The sequence below is a fragment of the Prionailurus viverrinus genome, chromosome D4, assembly GCF_022837055.1.
Source record: "Prionailurus viverrinus isolate Anna chromosome D4, UM_Priviv_1.0, whole genome shotgun sequence".
In the NCBI taxonomy this organism is placed as follows: domain Eukaryota; kingdom Metazoa; phylum Chordata; class Mammalia; order Carnivora; family Felidae; genus Prionailurus; species Prionailurus viverrinus.
Genome location: NC_062573.1, coordinates 91,342,756 through 91,359,415, shown reverse-complemented (window position 1 = coordinate 91,359,415; position 16,660 = coordinate 91,342,756). Strand labels below are relative to the sequence as shown.

The window sequence follows — 16,660 nt, the reverse complement described above, 5'->3', positions numbered from 1 at the left end:
GGACGGAGGGGACAGTTGCAGAACAGTGAATGTACCTATTGCCACTGAATTGTACACCTGAACATGATTAACATTATCAAGGTTATAGGGGCGCCTGGGGGGCTCAGTCAGTTGAGCGTCCAACTTTGGCCCACGGTTCGTGGGTCGAGCCCCGCGTCGGGCTCTGTGCTGACGGCTCGGTGCCTGGAGCCTGCTTCGGATGCTGTGTCTCCCTCTGTCTCTGCCCCTCCCCACTAGCTCATGGTCTCTCTCTCTCTCTCAAGAATAAATAAACCTTAAAAAATATAAAAAAATAAATAGAAAACATCCGCCATAAAATTGGAGCCGTTTACAGTGGTAAGTGACCCAGAAATTGTAACAGTTGGCCAACGTCACGGAGAAATAGCAGTGGCAACGCGGGCCGCCCTGTCCTTGATGTGAGAAGGGAGACGCAAGGCGGAGAAACTGCAGCACTCACCCTGGCCGGGGCTTCGAGGATGCGCACAAGGCAGGTTTGCGGGACAACCCGCAATTCCCGTCATCCGCCAGAAACATTTTAGTGGCAGTGACAGGGCAAGCGCGACACCCACAACACCGCAGTGACCGAGGGAGGCCAGGGGGTGGGGGGACTGTCCTGCCCCAGCGGGCGGCGGGCTGTGCCCCAGGCTGCCGGGAAGCCAGGCGCCAGCCAAGGGGGTCCTGATCCGGTCTCGCCTTCACGGCCTGCCTGTGGCTGCAAGCGACATTTCAACTCTGACCAGGAACCCGAAGAGCAAGGGGTCTTGCTGGAGCCGCGCTCCCCGGCAGGCCCCTGGTCAGGCCTAACTGTGCCCGTGCCCGATGCGGGCGGCGCCGGGCCTCGGCGATGTCCCGCGACCAGACAGAGAAAGGGAGCGGCGACAGCCCATCCGCTCTGACGGCTGGGGTCAGGGTGGCACCCCTGACGGACACTAGGCCAGCCCGTCATCAGTCCCGGATGACCCGGTGAGTCTTGGGCACAGTCACATACCTCAGCTTCTTCACGACGGCGGGCCAGCCCAGCAGTTGTTCGTCCCACAGGTACTCGGGGGACAGCACCTTGGTGGGCTTGTGGTCCAGCAGGTACCTGTTCAGGTGGCTCTCGTCGTGCCACACGGCCTCGATGCCGTGGGCCCGGTTGACCACCATGGCCTGGTGACAGGCCGACGTGAGCCGCAGAACCTCGGCCACCGACCCCCCAAAAAAGCCTCCCGCGTACTAAAACTCGCCCTCGTCCCTGGGGACGTGCGCCTGGGACTGCGGCCGGCGCTCGTAGGTGAAGGCCTCGCGGGCCGCCCCGTAGAAGCCGGGGTGCAGGGTGCCGAAGAGCGGGGACAGGATCTCCACGCTCATGTGTTCCCGGAACCTCATGTCCACGTCCGCGCACACCAGATAGTCCACCTCGTGGAGGAAGCGCCGCCGGGAGAAGTTGCGGATCATCTCCATGCGGTGCACGGACACGTCCTGCCAGCGCGAGAGCTCCGGACCTCCAGGACCACCACCTGCCTCCCTTCCCCGAGGGGCACGCGGGGCATATCCCCCGGCCGGTCGGTGAACACGTAGTAGGTGACCCTGTGTCCCACCATGAAGTCCTTCTCCGCCGTCTGCAGGAACAGCTCCAGGAAGACCATGTATCTACAGGGACAGGGGACAGGGCGGAAGGAGGGTCGCTGCCGGAGGCTGGCGGCAGGAGCCCAAAGACGGGGGCCATGGACCTGTGTGCCTTACCGAGGAGGCAGACCCTGGACTGCTTAAGGAACAGCCACTGTCCTGGCCTGTCCTGGGCGAGTCTGCCAGCGGCGCCTCCCTACCCTCTGCCCCGGGAGACGGGGGACCATCAGCGCCCCATCTTACAAAGGGAAGGAGCCTGAGGCGGAGGAGGCTGGAAACCCGTGCAGCCACGAGTCAGCATGCTGGAGCCAGCAGCGCACCCCCGTGCCGAGCTCCCCTGGCAGACCCCCTCCACCCGCAGGACCCGCCCCAGGCAATTCCCCAGCAGGTTCCCACCTGCTGTGAGAGAGTCGAGACCCTTCGGGCACAGCTCTGGTCAACGTGGCTAGCAGGCTTCACAGAAACTGCAGGGCCGGCCACCTGCCCCTCTTGGCTCATTCGTCGGTCCTTGGCCCCCCAGGACTGTGTCTGCCCCTGCAGGGCCCTCCCTTGTAGGCTACTGTGCCCTCAGTCACTGGCAGGTAATCCGGGGAGGGGTCACCCCCCATCTCCCCCAGATCAGGACTCAGGCCCAGCATGTGGCCAGGGGAGGCCAAAGAGGGCCCCTGGAGGAAGAGGGGGCTTGTTCGGGCTCCAGCACTGAACCCGAGCGTGTAAGCTTCCGGGTCCAGGTCTGTATCTCCCCAACCCCAAGAGGTTGGAAGTCTTCTCCAACCACCTCCCATGGCTGGTCCCTCTTCAAGGGGGCTCGCTGCTCCCCACCCTGCACACAGCAGCTCCCCCGTCATCGGGCAAGTGCGGTGAGCCCCTCGGAGACAGTTTTTTGAGCAGGCCCTAACGCTACTTCCTGGTGCCTGGCCCAGAAACCCCTCCCACAGGGAAGGTGGGCACTCCGTGTCAATAGGGGACATGCACACATACACACACACACACACACACACACACACACGCTTGTCCAGCCACCAGTCAGGTCACCAGGGGCAAGTCCAGACCCAGCCTATGTGATCATGGGTTCACAGCTCGACTCGGGGAGTCTGGTTTCATCTGAGGACATGCCCACCACCTGCCCACCCTCTGGGGACTGCACTCGGAGCCCAGATGGGACACACGCGGACAGCCAGCGCACACGCAGCAGGCAGTTCAGCGTCAGAGCTACTGGCGCTGGCCGAGGACCCTGGGCAGTGAAGCTTCTGGTTGGTGATTTCAGCCACTTGTCTCCAGGGACTGGAGTAGGATTCTGAGGCGACCCTGTGCCCTTCTTACTCCCTGCACTTGGGGCCAAGACCTGGGAAAGGGGTTGCAAAGGCCTCAGGGCTGTCCTCTGGGGTCTTGGGTGAACTCAGCGGAGGAAGGAAGCCTCACCTGTCCACATGCGGGCCCAGCACCTACGAGCTTTCACTTCCCCCATGGCGATCCCGAGAGAGGATCCTGTCGTCACCCCACTTTCCAGAGGCTCAGAGAGACCACGCCACTTACCTGCGGCTGCCCAGCTCATTCTGCGGAAGTCACCTGTCCCTGGAGTCCCAGGGCCTCACTGGTCAGCTCCCTCACAGGAGCCTGGGGTCTGGCACCGAGTGCTGTGCCTGACCTGGCTGTCCCCCCTCCATGACCGTCACCCTATACGGGAGCACACAGGAGCCCAGCTCCACAGGCACTGGCTTCCTACCCGTCCAAGGAAGCACACAGCCTCCTCCCTTCTGCTACTGTGGCCGGAGGAGGGCTCCCCTGCCGCCTGGATGTTGGGGTGCTCTGCTCCTTCCTTGACTCAGCAGAGGAGCAACCTGGGGTCATTGGTGGGTCTGGAGCTGCCTTCCTGGGTGACATGCAGCCTTTGGAAAGAGAGCCAGGCGGTGTCCACTCACTGAGCCCGGGAAGACTGCTGAACACATGGACTTTCACATTAACCCCTAGGAGGACAGGCTGGGTCCCCACCCGCCGTGTGCTGAACACACAGCCAGACCTGATGTCCTCAGTCTCTCCTGCATCCCGGTCCCCACCCTCTGTCATCTCATCTACTTACTTTTTTTTTTTTAATGTTTATTTATTTTTGAGACACAGAGAGAGACAGAGCATGAGCAGACGAGGGGCAGAGAGAGAGACGGAGACACCGAATCCCAAGCAGGCTCCAGGCTCTGAACTGTCGGCACAGAGCCCGATGTGGTTGGGCTCGAACTCATGGACCGCGAGATTCTGACCTGAGCTGAAGTCGGACGCTGAACCGACTGGGCAACCCAGGCGCGCCGTCACCTACTTACTTTTTGATCGCAAACACCGTTAGTCCGATGGTGGTGTTCCGGAGCCGGAACCGCTCATTCAGGATGTCAATGTTGAAGGTCCCTTCCCAGATGATGGGGGCCAGCCAAGGGGTGAGGACAAGGACATCTTTCCTACTGCGGCACAAGAGAGCCACCCGGTGTCAGTAGCATGACAGTGAACACACGGAGGGCCCTGGTGCATCACCACCCCCACCCGGGACCCCACCCCACCCACCCAGCCTGTACCCCATCAGGGACCCACAGGGCTGACCCTCCTTCCAGAAGGCCTTCACATGTGCAAGAAACAAATGGCATGGAAATCACAACTCAGACTCGTGCAAATCACTCGCAGCCCTTAGCGAACACTGGACCCTGCTGGACCTCAGCGTGGGAGCTGGGATTTGCCAGCGAGGGGCGGGGGCCGTCCTCCGGGAAGGAGGAGGCGCCCCTTGGGCATTCTTTGGTGGAGAGAGAAAGGACGGAGAATAATTGGTGGGCTCCAAATTCAGACTCAGAAGCTGCCGAAGCAAGTTCCCGCCGAGTTTTCAGTGAAACCGCTTTTTAATGTACATGGTGAGTTTGGGGGGTGTTCAGCAAGTTAGTGACGAGGGTGTTAGCACCTTGGGCTGGGGGTAAACCATCCTGAGATAAAACAACACGATGGGAGTGAGTCTGCAGGAAGATGGAGACCAGACACTTCCCAGTCCCAGGGAAGGCAGCCCCCATGGGAGCAGGCGTCAGAGATGCAGGGCATCCCAGGCAGGGACTCGGGCAAGTGAAACCCAAGGGAGTCAGCGGTGGTCACCTTCAGACGGGCAGGTTTCTGGTCTGGGGACCCGCAGCCCAGGTGACAATGTGACGAAGCACAGGCCCCAGCCGATCCCCAGCGAGAAGTGTGACCGGCACCCTTCTCTGAGACAACAGAGTGCAGCCCCCATCCACGGCCGCAGGCGCGGACCCTCCCCCAGCAGGGCTCATACCAGGACCATGGAGAAAATCTGGTGCAGCGTGTGGGGTGAGGCGGGCGCGGGGTGTGTGCTCTTCCCGAACTAGCTTTCCCCGAACGGCAGGGTGCTGGCCACTCAAGTCTCTTCCTCTGCATCCTGTGTCCCCACATCAGAATTTCCAAATCGCCCAGGCCCTGGAACATGGGCCGTTTCTGAGTTTTCACTCCCAGCTTCCAACACCATTTCGTGATACGAACGCTCAAAGCAGAAACAGAAGGGAACTTCCTGAGCCCTCCTACAGGCCACCTGCGAACAAGCCACAGCTCCCATCACCCAGAACGGAGAAAAGACTGGAAGCTTTGGCCCTGAGTTCAGGAGCAAGACGCACGAGGCCCAAGCCCCTGGCTGCAGCCCACACTGTCCTAGAGGTCTCGGCCGTGTCGACGAGGCAACAAAGGGGGATAACAGACATCTAGATTGGAGGGAATGAAGGAAAGCCGTCTCTAGTTGCAAATCACATGACTGTGTACATGGGAAATCATACAGAATACACAGAAAAGCTTCCAGAAGTAAGACAGTGCAAGACAAAGGCCCGGGGACAGGCAAAGGATCCCCGGTCCCCCGGGGCAGCTGGGCAGTCGAAGGGCACCCAGACCTGCCCCAGCACCGGAAATCCTAAGTGGACTCTGGGCACCGGCTGAGCCGCGTGCAAGGGCTGCAAACTGTGGGCGGGCACGGGTCGCCCTGCAACAGGTTGCGCACAACCAGTGCCCACGACGAGGCCCCACAGCGGCTGGAGGAACCCTTCCAACACCCCCAACGATGTGCGCCATGCTGGACGAGGAGGGGCGGAGTCTCCGGGGCGGGGTGCGCACCCTCACGGCTGGGTCCCGGGGACTCAGTGAGGACTGAGGCCCGTGACCTGAGCCCGAGCCTCCCTTCCCCTGCCCCAGGCGTGCGTCTCCTCCCCTGCCCTGGTTGGAGGGCCCCAGTCCTGCCCCAGTGTCCCCACCCGTGCCTCCGGCGTCCCCACCCCCTGCCTCCTGCTACCCTCCAGCCCTGCTGAGAGCCCACACTGCCCCCAGGCTGGGTGAGCGATGTGGTTCTACCTCAGGCCCTCAGGGACAGTTGGGAAACAAGCCAGAAAAGGCGGACACTAGCCCAGGGCAGCTGTAGGAAACACCTGTGCGCTCACTCCTCTGTCCCGGCTGTTACTGGACATGTGAAATTCTGGAACGAAAGGTTGGGCCAGTTTCAGGTGGAATACAAAAGGTAGACACTGCGGGGAGGGCTGAGACCCAGGAAACACAACAGGTTGCCGGGGGAGATGTACGTCCCCCAACTTCCCTCCCCTTCCAGGCGGCCATGCCGCCCCAGACCCTGCACACCAGCCACGGTGTCTCCCACCGGGGTGCTGGCCGGGGTCCAGCGTCTGCCATGACCCTAATTGTAGAGGACCTTGTTTCAGAAAATCTAGAACAGGGTGTTATGCAGACATCGTGTGTGATACCTTGTTCCAGTTCCTGGCATATTTACTACAGGATGTTAGAAATGAGAAAAAGAACAGTGATGGGCCCGGAGACACCCCATAATCCCACGCTGACCTCCACTTCCCCTGGCTCCCAGGTGGGTCCTGGGAGTTTGAGTCGGCATCAAACTGGGAACAGGGTGCTTGGCTCTCCGCGGCATCGCCCTCGACGCCCCAGTGTCATGGCTCCAGGGGCTGACCGGCTAGAGGTCACCTGCTTAGCCCACACACGTGTCCAGACGGGCAGGCTGCAGGCCCCGGGCGCTTCTCCCTGCCCCTCCGCGTCAGCTCTGTGCTGCCCCTGCCCCTCGCCTGGGGGCCGTGTGGACTCCGCTCCCTCCCGTTACTCCCTCTGCCGCAGGCCGGCGGCCACCACGTCCCCAGCCGGAGAGGGAGGGCCGACGAGAACACCCACAAGCCACGTATTTCTGGTGTCTGTGCCCGGCTCGAGCGGCACCCACTCCGGTCAGCTCCATCCGCACACACCCCATCCCGTCCCCTGCTGGATTCTCAGCCCTCAAACTGTGCCGGGTGAGGAATAACACGTCACATCTCGCTGACTCACTGGGACCGTCCCAGAGCCGCATGACGCGGACCCTGCTGTTTACAGCGACAGATGGGAGCCGCAGCCTCGTGTCCATTCATTCATCCCCGCACGCGTCAGCATCCGTGTCTGTCTGCTGCTGTGTGCAGGCACCCGCACACGATGGTGAAGCCCAGACACCACCCCGCCCTCGAGCTCACAGCCTAAGCGGTGGGACGGCGTCTCCCCCACGGTCAGCAGCTGGGGGCCACAGAGGCAGAGCATCCCCACCCTCCCCAACCAAGGAAAGGGAGGGGGGAGGGGAGAGGCCGATCCTCTCCTTGCCCGTACTTGGTGTCCACCGTCTCCTCCAGGCCCCCTGCCCCGGCCGTGTACCCAGCTGGACCCTGGGGGGGAGCGTGGGGTCTGTGACAGCTGGGACGGTATAGGTACATTCGGCGACCCTCGTGTACCCGCGTGTCCAACCCACCCGGCCCTCAAGTCTGCAGGCCACTGGCTGGGGTGAGGCTGATCCGAGGGTTCATAGGATTTGGGGTACAGGGAGCAGTCTGGGGGCAGGGCGCACACGGGATCAGCGACACGGAGCCCCCCGGGGAGGGCACACAGCCGTGCCAGGCCGAGGACACGAGACCCAGCTGCCCTTTGCTAGGGAGGCCTTTGTGCCTGGCACATCTCCTCTCCCTCACCCAGGAGGAGAGCCTGGGCCCTGTCCACCCTGACATCACTCCACACCCAACCTCAGGGCCAGGTGGGAGACTGAGGCCAGGGACCGGCCCAGGATACGTGAGGTGGGCAGATTCCAAGCTGTGGGGGTCTCCGTCCTAGGCCAAACTCAGTCTTCCCCTGGGGTTCGCCCTGGGAGTGAGACCCCTGAGATCCCGTCGGATCCGTATCAACGCCATACGAGGTGGGGTTGTTATATCTTGATGTCCCCAGACCATACAGGCAAGCACACGCACACACGCACAGACACAGACACAGACACACACACATACACACACACACACACACACTGACCACCCGGCAGTGGCTCAAGGGGAGTACACCCTGGAGGGGGGAGGTGACACCGGGGCAAGGAGAAGGGGACTGGAGGCAGCTCTGCCACGGGGCAGGCGTCCCCAGTGGGCTGGCAGCACGACCAGGGCTCATACGTGGGGTGGGAGGATGTGCCAGCCTGATGGCCAGGGGGTCTCCAGGGTACCCAGGGGGCTGCCTGGGCTGGCACTTCCCCGGGGCACCCGGAGAAGATGGGGTCTGGGGTCCTGTGTCCACCACCAGCCTGGAGCTAGAAGGAGACACCCCCCTACTGGGAGGGGGCTACGGGACAGGCCTCAGCTTACTCCTGTGTAAATTGGGCTGCATAGACATGGTGTCCCAAGGGTTCCCACAGGCTTGTCTGCTGGCCCTGGACCTCCACCCCTGCCCCAAGATGCTCCTGGTCCTGGGAAAATGCTTTCTCCTCCCTCAAGGTCCTTCTGAGCGGAGAGCAGCCTGAGGGCTTGGAGGACCGAGGACCTGGGTGGGCAGCACGTGGCCGAGCTGCGGACACTGGTGTGGACACCGAGGTCAAGACCCTCTTTGTCAGAGCCCCTGGGCCTCATTAGGAAGGGCTTCCAGAGATAGTGCCCTGGCTGGGGTGAGGAAGCCTTAGGAATAAATGGGGCACCGGGACGGGAGAGGTGGAACGGGGGACAAGGGAGGCTTCTGAAGTCCTCACATCGCCCCTGGAGCCCGCAGGTCGTGCCCCTGTGCCCCCCTAGGGCCAGGGAGGGCTGCTGCCTTGACTACATCCAAACAAAGGTGTGTGTTTTGTTTTCTGGTTTCCAAGCCTGGGACTGTCATGCTGGTGCTGACCACCAGGGGGCAGGCTGTGTCCACTGTGCTCACTGAAGACTCAGGAGCGGGAAGGGAAGCTCAGGGGTTAAGCTGGGCGTCCCGGGCCCCCACACCAACATGTACCTCTTACTATTAGTCTGCATGTCCACAGCGTGAGCTGCTCAGAGGCAGGTAGGGACTCTGAGATCCTCTCTGGACGCATTCAGCCCCTGTGCCTCTCACCCTGAGCAGGGGCTGTTGGGCCAGGGGGCCGGTGTCAAAGGTCCCGTGAGGTCCCAGCCCTCCAGGAGCTCACAGCCCAGAGGGGGAGGTGGGTCAAGGCACAAGAGCGAATCCGTGTGAAAGGAAAGACCAACACTGTCGGGAAATGAAGCAGGGTGAAGGAGGGCAGCCAGCGGGCCCTGGGTGGGGAGGGGGGTCTCACAGGCCTCCAGGGTGGCCCTGATGCTGGGACCCAGAAGGACAAGAGGAGCCAGTCCCGCACATGTCTGCAAGCAGTGTGCTGCGGGGACGAGCAAAGCTGCAGAGACTCGGAGGCACAGAGGGTTTGTCTGGAGAGGAGCTGAGGAGGAGCCATTGTGGCCAGAGAGAGCTTGGGAGGGAGGAGGGCGGGCCCAGCCCCCAGCCTGGAGGATGGGCTGTTGTCTGTGCTGGGGGACACATTCACCTTACTTGGACCACCTCACACTTTCTGTACCAGTCTCCCGGCTCAGCTCCGCTGGGAGCCTCAGCCCCACGGTCACCCAGGAGGACAGGGCTACAGGCTCAGCTGAGTCTCGACTGGGGCAGGGTCCGCCTCCAAAACCACGACCGGGCACGTGCTCTTGGGAGGATTCGGCTGGGACTGGGGGGTCTCAGGACGTCTGTGTCTCAGCCCGGACCCTCTGCAGGTTCTTGGCACTGGGCCTCCTGGAGCAGCTCACATTATCTGCTCTTGCTTCGTCAGAGAGAGACACACACACAGACACACACACTGACACAGACACAGAGAATGGACCCGGGAGAAAAGGCACCCAGAGACACGACAGGCTTTCATGAACCACCTTGGAAGCGACACCCATCGTTATATTCTCTCCCTCAGAAATGGTCACACGGGCCTTCCACCGGGGAGGGGAGGGGATGTCACGAGGATACAAGAGTCTGTGTCAGTGAAAGAGGGCACGTGTCAGAGATAGAGACCTCTGTGCATGCTGTGACGCCACAGTCTGACGCCAGCCAGGACAGGGCTGGTCCTTCCGTGCCCCAATCACAAACTGGGAGATGCAGAAGGCTGGACGGTCACACCACAGAGGGGAGAGCATCGCTCACGACCCAGGGCCAGAAAGGTTCACAGGCCTCTGGGCCAAATAATGCACCAACGCCAGTGCATTCCCTGGGATGGAGGCCAGACCCGTCGCAGTCCAAGGGAGGCGGCCCCCACGGGAGCAGGCGTCAGAGATACAGGGAATCCCGGGGAGGGACTCGGGCAAGTGAGACCCGAGGAAGGCAGCGGTGGTCTCTTCAGACGGGCAGGTTTCTGGTCTGGGGACCGGCCGCCCAGGTGACAAAGTGAGGAAGCAGAGGTCCCCAGAGACAGCTGTGATGGGCTCCCGTCTCTGGGAGAGAGTCCTCAGGCAGAGAGGAGGGACCGGGGGTTCCAGAGGGACGCGGCCAGCCTGCCGGGAACCAGCCCCTCAGGCTGCAGGTGCACCCAGGTGCCAGAGGGGACCTGAACGGGACAGCGGTGCGTGGCCGGCCTCGCTTTCCCCATCCAAGGCCAACGTCTTCTGCAGCCCTTGTACACACCGCCCCTCGTCTCAAAGCCAAGTGGTCTCTTCACTGAGGTTCCCTGGTGCCCGTTCAGGACAAGGATGCCTCCCGGGAAGAAAGAGGAGAGCCTGCGGGGCTCACCCAGCCCGGGGGCCCTGGCAGACAAGCCGGCACTCGGCCTGTGGGCCACGGCCCTCTCCTGCCCCCACCGGCACCATCTGCCCTCTGTCCGCTGACCCCCACCTCCCTGGAGATGACTCCAGCCCGAGGTGTTAGTGTGTACAATGCTTAAAAACCTTGGTGAATATGGCTTACGTGTCTTCTAGGGTGAGGAGGGCCATGGGGACGGCCACCCCCTTGCTGGCTGCAGGTGAGAGGCCGCCCCACCTCCTGGGTGGGTCCGGGGCTCGCTTTTGGGATCCAGGTGCGTGCACACAGCGGGGAGCAGACAGGGTGCTGAGGGCAGGCATGGACGCATCCACAAAGGAACAAGGACAGAAGCGGTTTCTGTCAATGACAGCACCTGACGCATATCAATTCACCTGGTTATTCGAGAGAAGGTAAACGTCCACTACACTGCGGGAAGGTTCTGGGGACCTGGACTTAGAGCAATGAGCCAACCTGGTTCCTGCTCGCATGGAGCTGACTGGAGCAGGGAGGGTTTCACTGAGGACTTCTGGTGACAGCCGTGTGGTCTCGCTGGGATCAGCGGGCTCGTCGAGCAGCTTAGGACCAAGCCAAGTGAGGCCCGCGGTGAAGGGGCTATGCCCGAGCTACACCGAGAAGCAAGCCTCCGTTCCCTTGGCCTGTCCTTAGATTTCCCATCTGTCAAATGGGTGTGTAGGGAAACACGCCCCTCTATTTGTCCGTGAACGTGGTCTCGACTCTTCCGGGCAGATGAGGAAGAACTTCCTGGTGGTCGGTCTCCCCACTGGTAACTCCAGGAGAGGGGTTGACGTCACCCAGGGGATGGGGCGGCATCCCCTGAGGAATGACTAGGGATCCTTTTCTGGTTAGGGGCCAAGCTGGATTGAGAGCCCTGGCCTCCAAGCTCCATCCTCAACCTCTCTACCACCCAGATCCTCCCGCTCGATCCCTTGCTGTGACCTCCGCCTGAGATCCCGAAGGAGGCCTGGGAATGTCTCCCAGAAGAGAAGGGATCTGTGGTCGAGCATGTCTTAGAACCCTGGAAACAGCGGGAAGACAGGGCTCCCCAGACCTTAATCTCCAAGAACAGGTGGGCACAGAGCCTCTAGCCCAGTGAGTGCATGCACCTCCCTTTTCTTACCGGAGGGCAGAACCTTCTGTCTGGAGCAAGGGCCAGCGTTTTCCCGGGAGCCCAGCAGACAGCTCTGGAAAGCTCAGCTTGGACCCAGACATCCATGTCAGGCCCCGTGGGGCCTCGGTACCGGTACCGGGCAACAACAGGAGACGTGTCTCTGTGGACAGATGCCAGGTCTCAGGCCACCTGCCACGGGCTCTGCCCTCGACGTTCTGGGTGACCTTGGACAAAACCTCAGTGTTGCCTGCTATAAAAAGAAGCGATGGGTTCCTCATGGGCTCTTCAACCTGTGCTTCTGGGATTGGGGGTCGGGGATCTAGGGGGCCGTGGACGTTCGGGGAGTCCACGCCTCATGCCGGTGTCACCCTGAGCAGCTCTGTCCTGTGTTTGCCACACAGGGCTTCTGCTTAGGTACCGTCGGGACAGCATATGCCCGCCCCCATATAGGTGAGGTTTGAAACCGTAAGGGCAGGTGAGCGCTGGGCCAAGCCTGTCCCTCCGGGTCTCTGCTTCTCTGTTCCGTGTTGTCCGGTGCGCTCAGGGGGCACCGGTGGGTATGCAGTCTGGTGGCTCATGCTTCGGGAGTCCAGCTGAACCTGCGGGTCATTCTTTTACCAAATCCCATCGTCCAGCACTCGCTAAGGCCTGGCCTCGACCCACAGCCCCCATCCTGTCCCTGATCTCACGCTGGTCATGGGGAGCAAATCTGCAAGCTCTTCTGAGACCAACAGGCCGGGACCCCAGGAGCAGACCCAGGGAGAGGAGAGGGCTCCCCCTGCATCCGGCAGAGGAGCTGAGGGTGGGGCAAGGGGCCCAGACCCACATGTGAACGAGGGCATGTTCGGAGCGGCCTGTGTGCCCAGCAGGCTCACCCTGGGCTGGAGAGAAGGCCTTGCACTTTGCAGAAGGCTGGGAAGGACGAAGGTCCAGCCTCCCTCATCCACTGTGGGGGTTGGGGCCGCCTTGCCGTTCAGGATCCACAGGCTGGGACCTGGGGCAGGTCGTCTGGACCTTCTGGATTCGTGCTTCCTTGCAGGCACATGTGCAGCGGCCTCCCTCCCAGACTCGCCAGAGGGGACACAGGGCAGGACGATTCAGACCCTGCAAAGGAAGATGCCACCCGGGGACGCCGGAGGGTTGTGCTCACTGAAGAGTTCATGGTGCTCAGCACATAGCAGGGATCTGAGTTCCCCAGCTGAATTAGGGAAGGAGGAACGGAAGGAGGGAGGGAGGGAAACCATAGAAGCGGGGTCCACACCAGGTCAGGTCAGAGGTCCGGTCAGAGGGCGTCACAACTCGGGCCCTGGAAGTGGGCATGGGACATGTCCTTCTGTCCCTCCAGCGCTGACCTGCCTCCACGTGGGACCTGTTGACCTCCTGGATCGTCTCCACCTCCTCCGCAAACAACGCTGAGTGTTCCCAGAAGGGGGACAGCGAGCAGGGGCCAAAGAGGGGCTACCGGAATCCTTTGCCCTGGGGGACTCTGGGACAGCCTTCCAGGTGGCCCTTTATGTCCTCCAGGCACCAGGCCACGATTCCACCTCATCTCTCAGGGAATGCGACAACCCATCTACAAGGCCCGTTACATCCCCATGTCACAGATGGGGACACCGAGGCTAATAGCACAGCCTGGGGCACTAGTAAGACGAACTGGGTCAGGAAGCCCATCTCCTTGACTTTGGATTGTCTTACCCGCGGGCCTGCATCTTGGCGTCCTGGGGCTCGGGGTCCCTCTTCCTGGGAAACCCCACCACCTGCCGAGGGCCCGCCCTGAACTCAGGGGAGCAGAGTGACCAGCCTGCCTGGGGCCCCACATGGGGCTGGGGAAGGGCCGACTCCGGGCGCTGGGGGCTCTCTCAGTATCGGGTCAGCCGGTCCCCTGCAGGACGAGGACTTCTCGGTGGGTTAGCCTCTGCTTCCTCACGTTGTCACCTGGGCTGCCGGTCCCCAGACCAGAAACCTGTCCGTCTGAAGGTGACCAGCGCTGCGTCCCTCGGGTCTCACCTGCCCGAGTCCCACCCCGGAACGTCCCGCATCTCTGACGCCTGCTCCCGTGGGGGTTGCCTCCCCTTGGACTGGGACGGGTCTGGCCTCCATCCCGGGGAATGCACTGATTTGGAGCATTATTTGGCCCAGAGGCCTGTGAACTGTTCTGGCCCTGGGTCGTGAGGGATGCTCTCCCCTCTGTGGTGTGACCATCCGGCCTTCTGCATCTCCCGGTTTCTGTTTGGGCCACGGGAGGACCCGCCGTGTCCTGTCTGGCTTCAGGCTGAGGTGTCACAGCACACACAGGGATCTATACCCCAAGACCATGCTCATTGTCACTGAGGGGGCCTCCTTTTTCCCACCTAATCTTTAATCCATTGTGATTTCAACATCAAACGAGAAAAAGTCTCTTTCAAACGGCCACAACGTGCGAAAATCAATCTGTCCATTCTGAAAAGTCGGTGCAGACCCAAAGGTATCTCTGGCGAGATTCCACTTGAAGGAAACCTCCAGACTAGGTAACGGAACACGGAAAGCAGACTGGGGGTTCCCAGGCGCTGGTGGGGGCACGAATGGGGAGTGAGGGCTCCGGCTACACAGTGACCTTGTGGACCGAATTATTCTGGAACAATATTCTGGGGCGTTGTTCACAGAACCGTGAGCATGCCCAGTGCTCAGGAATTGCACAACGTAAAATAAACAAAATTTTTATTGAAGATTAATGTGGATTTTAAACAAACCATAAGCAAATAAAGTAACAGCTAAAAAGTGGAGGAGAGAAAGGATAAGGGAGAAGAGGAAGAGTCATTCTGGTGGGGGGGCGGAGACTGGGATTGGAGCAACAATTAGAAATACAATAAACACCCTTCGAAGGCCTTCGGGCCCTTGATTTGTGACCAGCATCCATGCGGGAACAAGGGCGGTGGCAGGAACGGTGTCGGGAGCAGAAGCAGGAACCAGCTGACTCTGTTCAGTTGCCCGCTGTCCCAGCACAGGTACCAGGTCACCTGCTGGCTCTCTGGCCCCTGCAGGAGTTGCCCCAGACTCCACCACTGCCTGCAGAGACTCCGAGGACCCCGATGCCCTTGGGTCGGGCTCTGGAGCCGCACCGGCTTCCACTCCTGCTCCAGACTCTTGAGAAGGAAACAGAATAATGGTTACAGCTCCTACAAGGTCTCAGGGTGAGAGGAGGGATGGTCCCCCTGCCCCCCACCGAGCGCCGGCCTCTCCAGGGGCCTTTGCAGACACACACTCACCCCAGAGCCTCCCTGAGAAGCCATGGCCAAGAACCCACACCAGGACCTCTGCCCCCCTGCAGGCCACAGCCCGGGGCTCTCAGTCTCTGCTTCTGGCCCCACACCAGCCCCCGGGGGCTCCTCCCTGGGTGACCCAGCATCGCCCAGGCCCCGTGAACACACATCTCCCACCCCAGCCTTCTCACCCTCGGGCTCTGGCTCCGGGGACTCTGGGTCCTCATCCCAGGACCGGTGAACCAGGACCCTGTGGAGGGGCCAGGGCGGTGAAGGAGGCCTTCCCAGGCCAACTCCAGGCCCTGCTTCCTGAGACCTCCGTGCGGCCACTCTCTCCCTGGGTCCAGGGTGGCCCTCCTGGGCGACGGGGCACACGCACAACTCTGTAGGGTAGGTGAATCGGGATTCCGCCAATCGTTTCCCGATTTCATCAGTTGATTTCTGTAAAGACAGTGACCCGCGGACGGGTCAGAGACACCACAGCCCCGCCCAGTCATCCTCAGAGTCCTTCCACCCTCTCCACCTGTGGCTCCCAGATCGGACACAGACCTGAATGTGCACAGACCTGCCCCTGGGACACAGTGACATCCACCAGCAGGGCTCGGGATGAACCTCGAGGACAAAAGGGCCACCCCAGCAGACCCTGTCCCTCCGATCCAGCCTTGACGGGGATGTGAGCCTGACCCGCCCACCAGGGATCTGACCCCTTCATCAGTCTGCCCCTGCTCAGGTGGGCCTTCCCCACACGACCCCTCCTTCCACACAGACACGCATACACACACACACACACACACACACACACAGGAGGGGACCTGGGGCCGCACAGGTCAGATCAGAGCAGTGTCGGGCTGGACTGGATGTCTCTGGGTCTCCCTGTGTTACCTTTGGTTCCCTGCGAGCTAGAGACCTGAGGCGTCCTGTGCACGACCTGACCCGCTGTCTCCAGGGTCGGGAAGCGTCGCGGCCAGGGGCTCCCCCGAGTCGGCGGCCGCGGGACACGGGCACACAACAGGAGAACATGTTCGTCAGGCGAAGGTATCCCAACGAATGAGCCGTCGGGCGCTATCCCCACAACGTGGGTGCCTGGTGACCCGGGTTCCGAGTTCTGTTGGGCTCTGTGACCAGGGAGGTGAGGTCACTTCCTGGGGTCCCCTCACCCGGCTTCCTGCTCCTACAAGAGCCCCTCCCAGGCTGCAAAAGGGCTCCCCTCCACCCCATGCCCTGTCCCTACAGTGACACCAACACAGCCCAGACACTTCCCCACGAGGCCTGGTGCAGCCGGGGCCGCGGCTTTGGGGACACAGAGCTGGGTTCAGACCTGGGTTTTCCCCCTGACCAGTGCTGGGACCCCGCACAGAACCCGTGCCTCCTGGGGCCCCCCAGTCTCCCCATCTGCACAGTGGGGTCCTTGTGGCATCTACTCGTAGGGGCGCCATCAGGGAGCCACCTGTAGACACGTCCCGTGCCTGCTATCCCATGAGGCTCGTGGGCACACGTGAGTGTGGAAGGACGAGGAAGGGGTGGGCCTGGCACGGAACACACTCACGTGGGCCTGGGTCTGCTCCGGGTCCAGGCACGGCCCCCCCTCTTGCCTGGGTCCCAGGCCCAGGGAAGG

At 61.8% G+C, this 16,660-nt stretch overlaps 2 protein-coding genes across 2 annotated transcripts; both read right to left on the bottom strand.

Moving 5' to 3' along the window:
- Positions 1-945: 945 nt before the first annotated feature.
- Positions 946-4,564, bottom strand: LOC125150699 (histo-blood group ABO system transferase-like). Its single transcript, XM_047830932.1, is given in 4 exon segments — positions 946-1,472; positions 1,475-1,632; positions 3,924-4,058; positions 4,530-4,564. Coding segments are annotated over 4 exon segments (855 nt in total).
- A 9,924-nt stretch (positions 4,565-14,488) lies between these two features.
- Positions 14,489-16,119, bottom strand: LOC125150703 (uncharacterized). Its single transcript, XM_047830935.1, has 3 exons — positions 15,928-16,119; positions 15,237-15,486; positions 14,489-14,928 (listed from the first exon to the last, which is right to left on the bottom strand). Exons 1-3 carry the CDS (start codon positions 16,063-16,065, stop codon positions 14,600-14,602), a joined length of 717 nt encoding a protein of 238 aa, XP_047686891.1. The 5' UTR covers positions 16,066-16,119; the 3' UTR covers positions 14,489-14,599.
- Between the last annotated feature and the right edge of the window lie 541 nt (positions 16,120-16,660).

Bases quoted from the DNA above. Each gene is read 5' to 3' on its own strand.
- LOC125150703 (XM_047830935.1), bottom strand. From the start codon at position 16,065: ATGTTCTCCTGTTGTGTGCCCGTGTCCCGCGGCCGCCGACTCGGGGGA. The intron at 15,487-15,927 runs GTAACACAGGGA...CTGTCTTTACAG, and splicing joins TAGCTCGCAGGGAACCAAAG to AAATCAACTGATGAAATCGG. The intron at 14,929-15,236 runs GTGAGAAGGCTG...TTCCTTCTCAAG, and splicing joins CCCGGAGCCAGAGCCCGAGG to AGTCTGGAGCAGGAGTGGAA.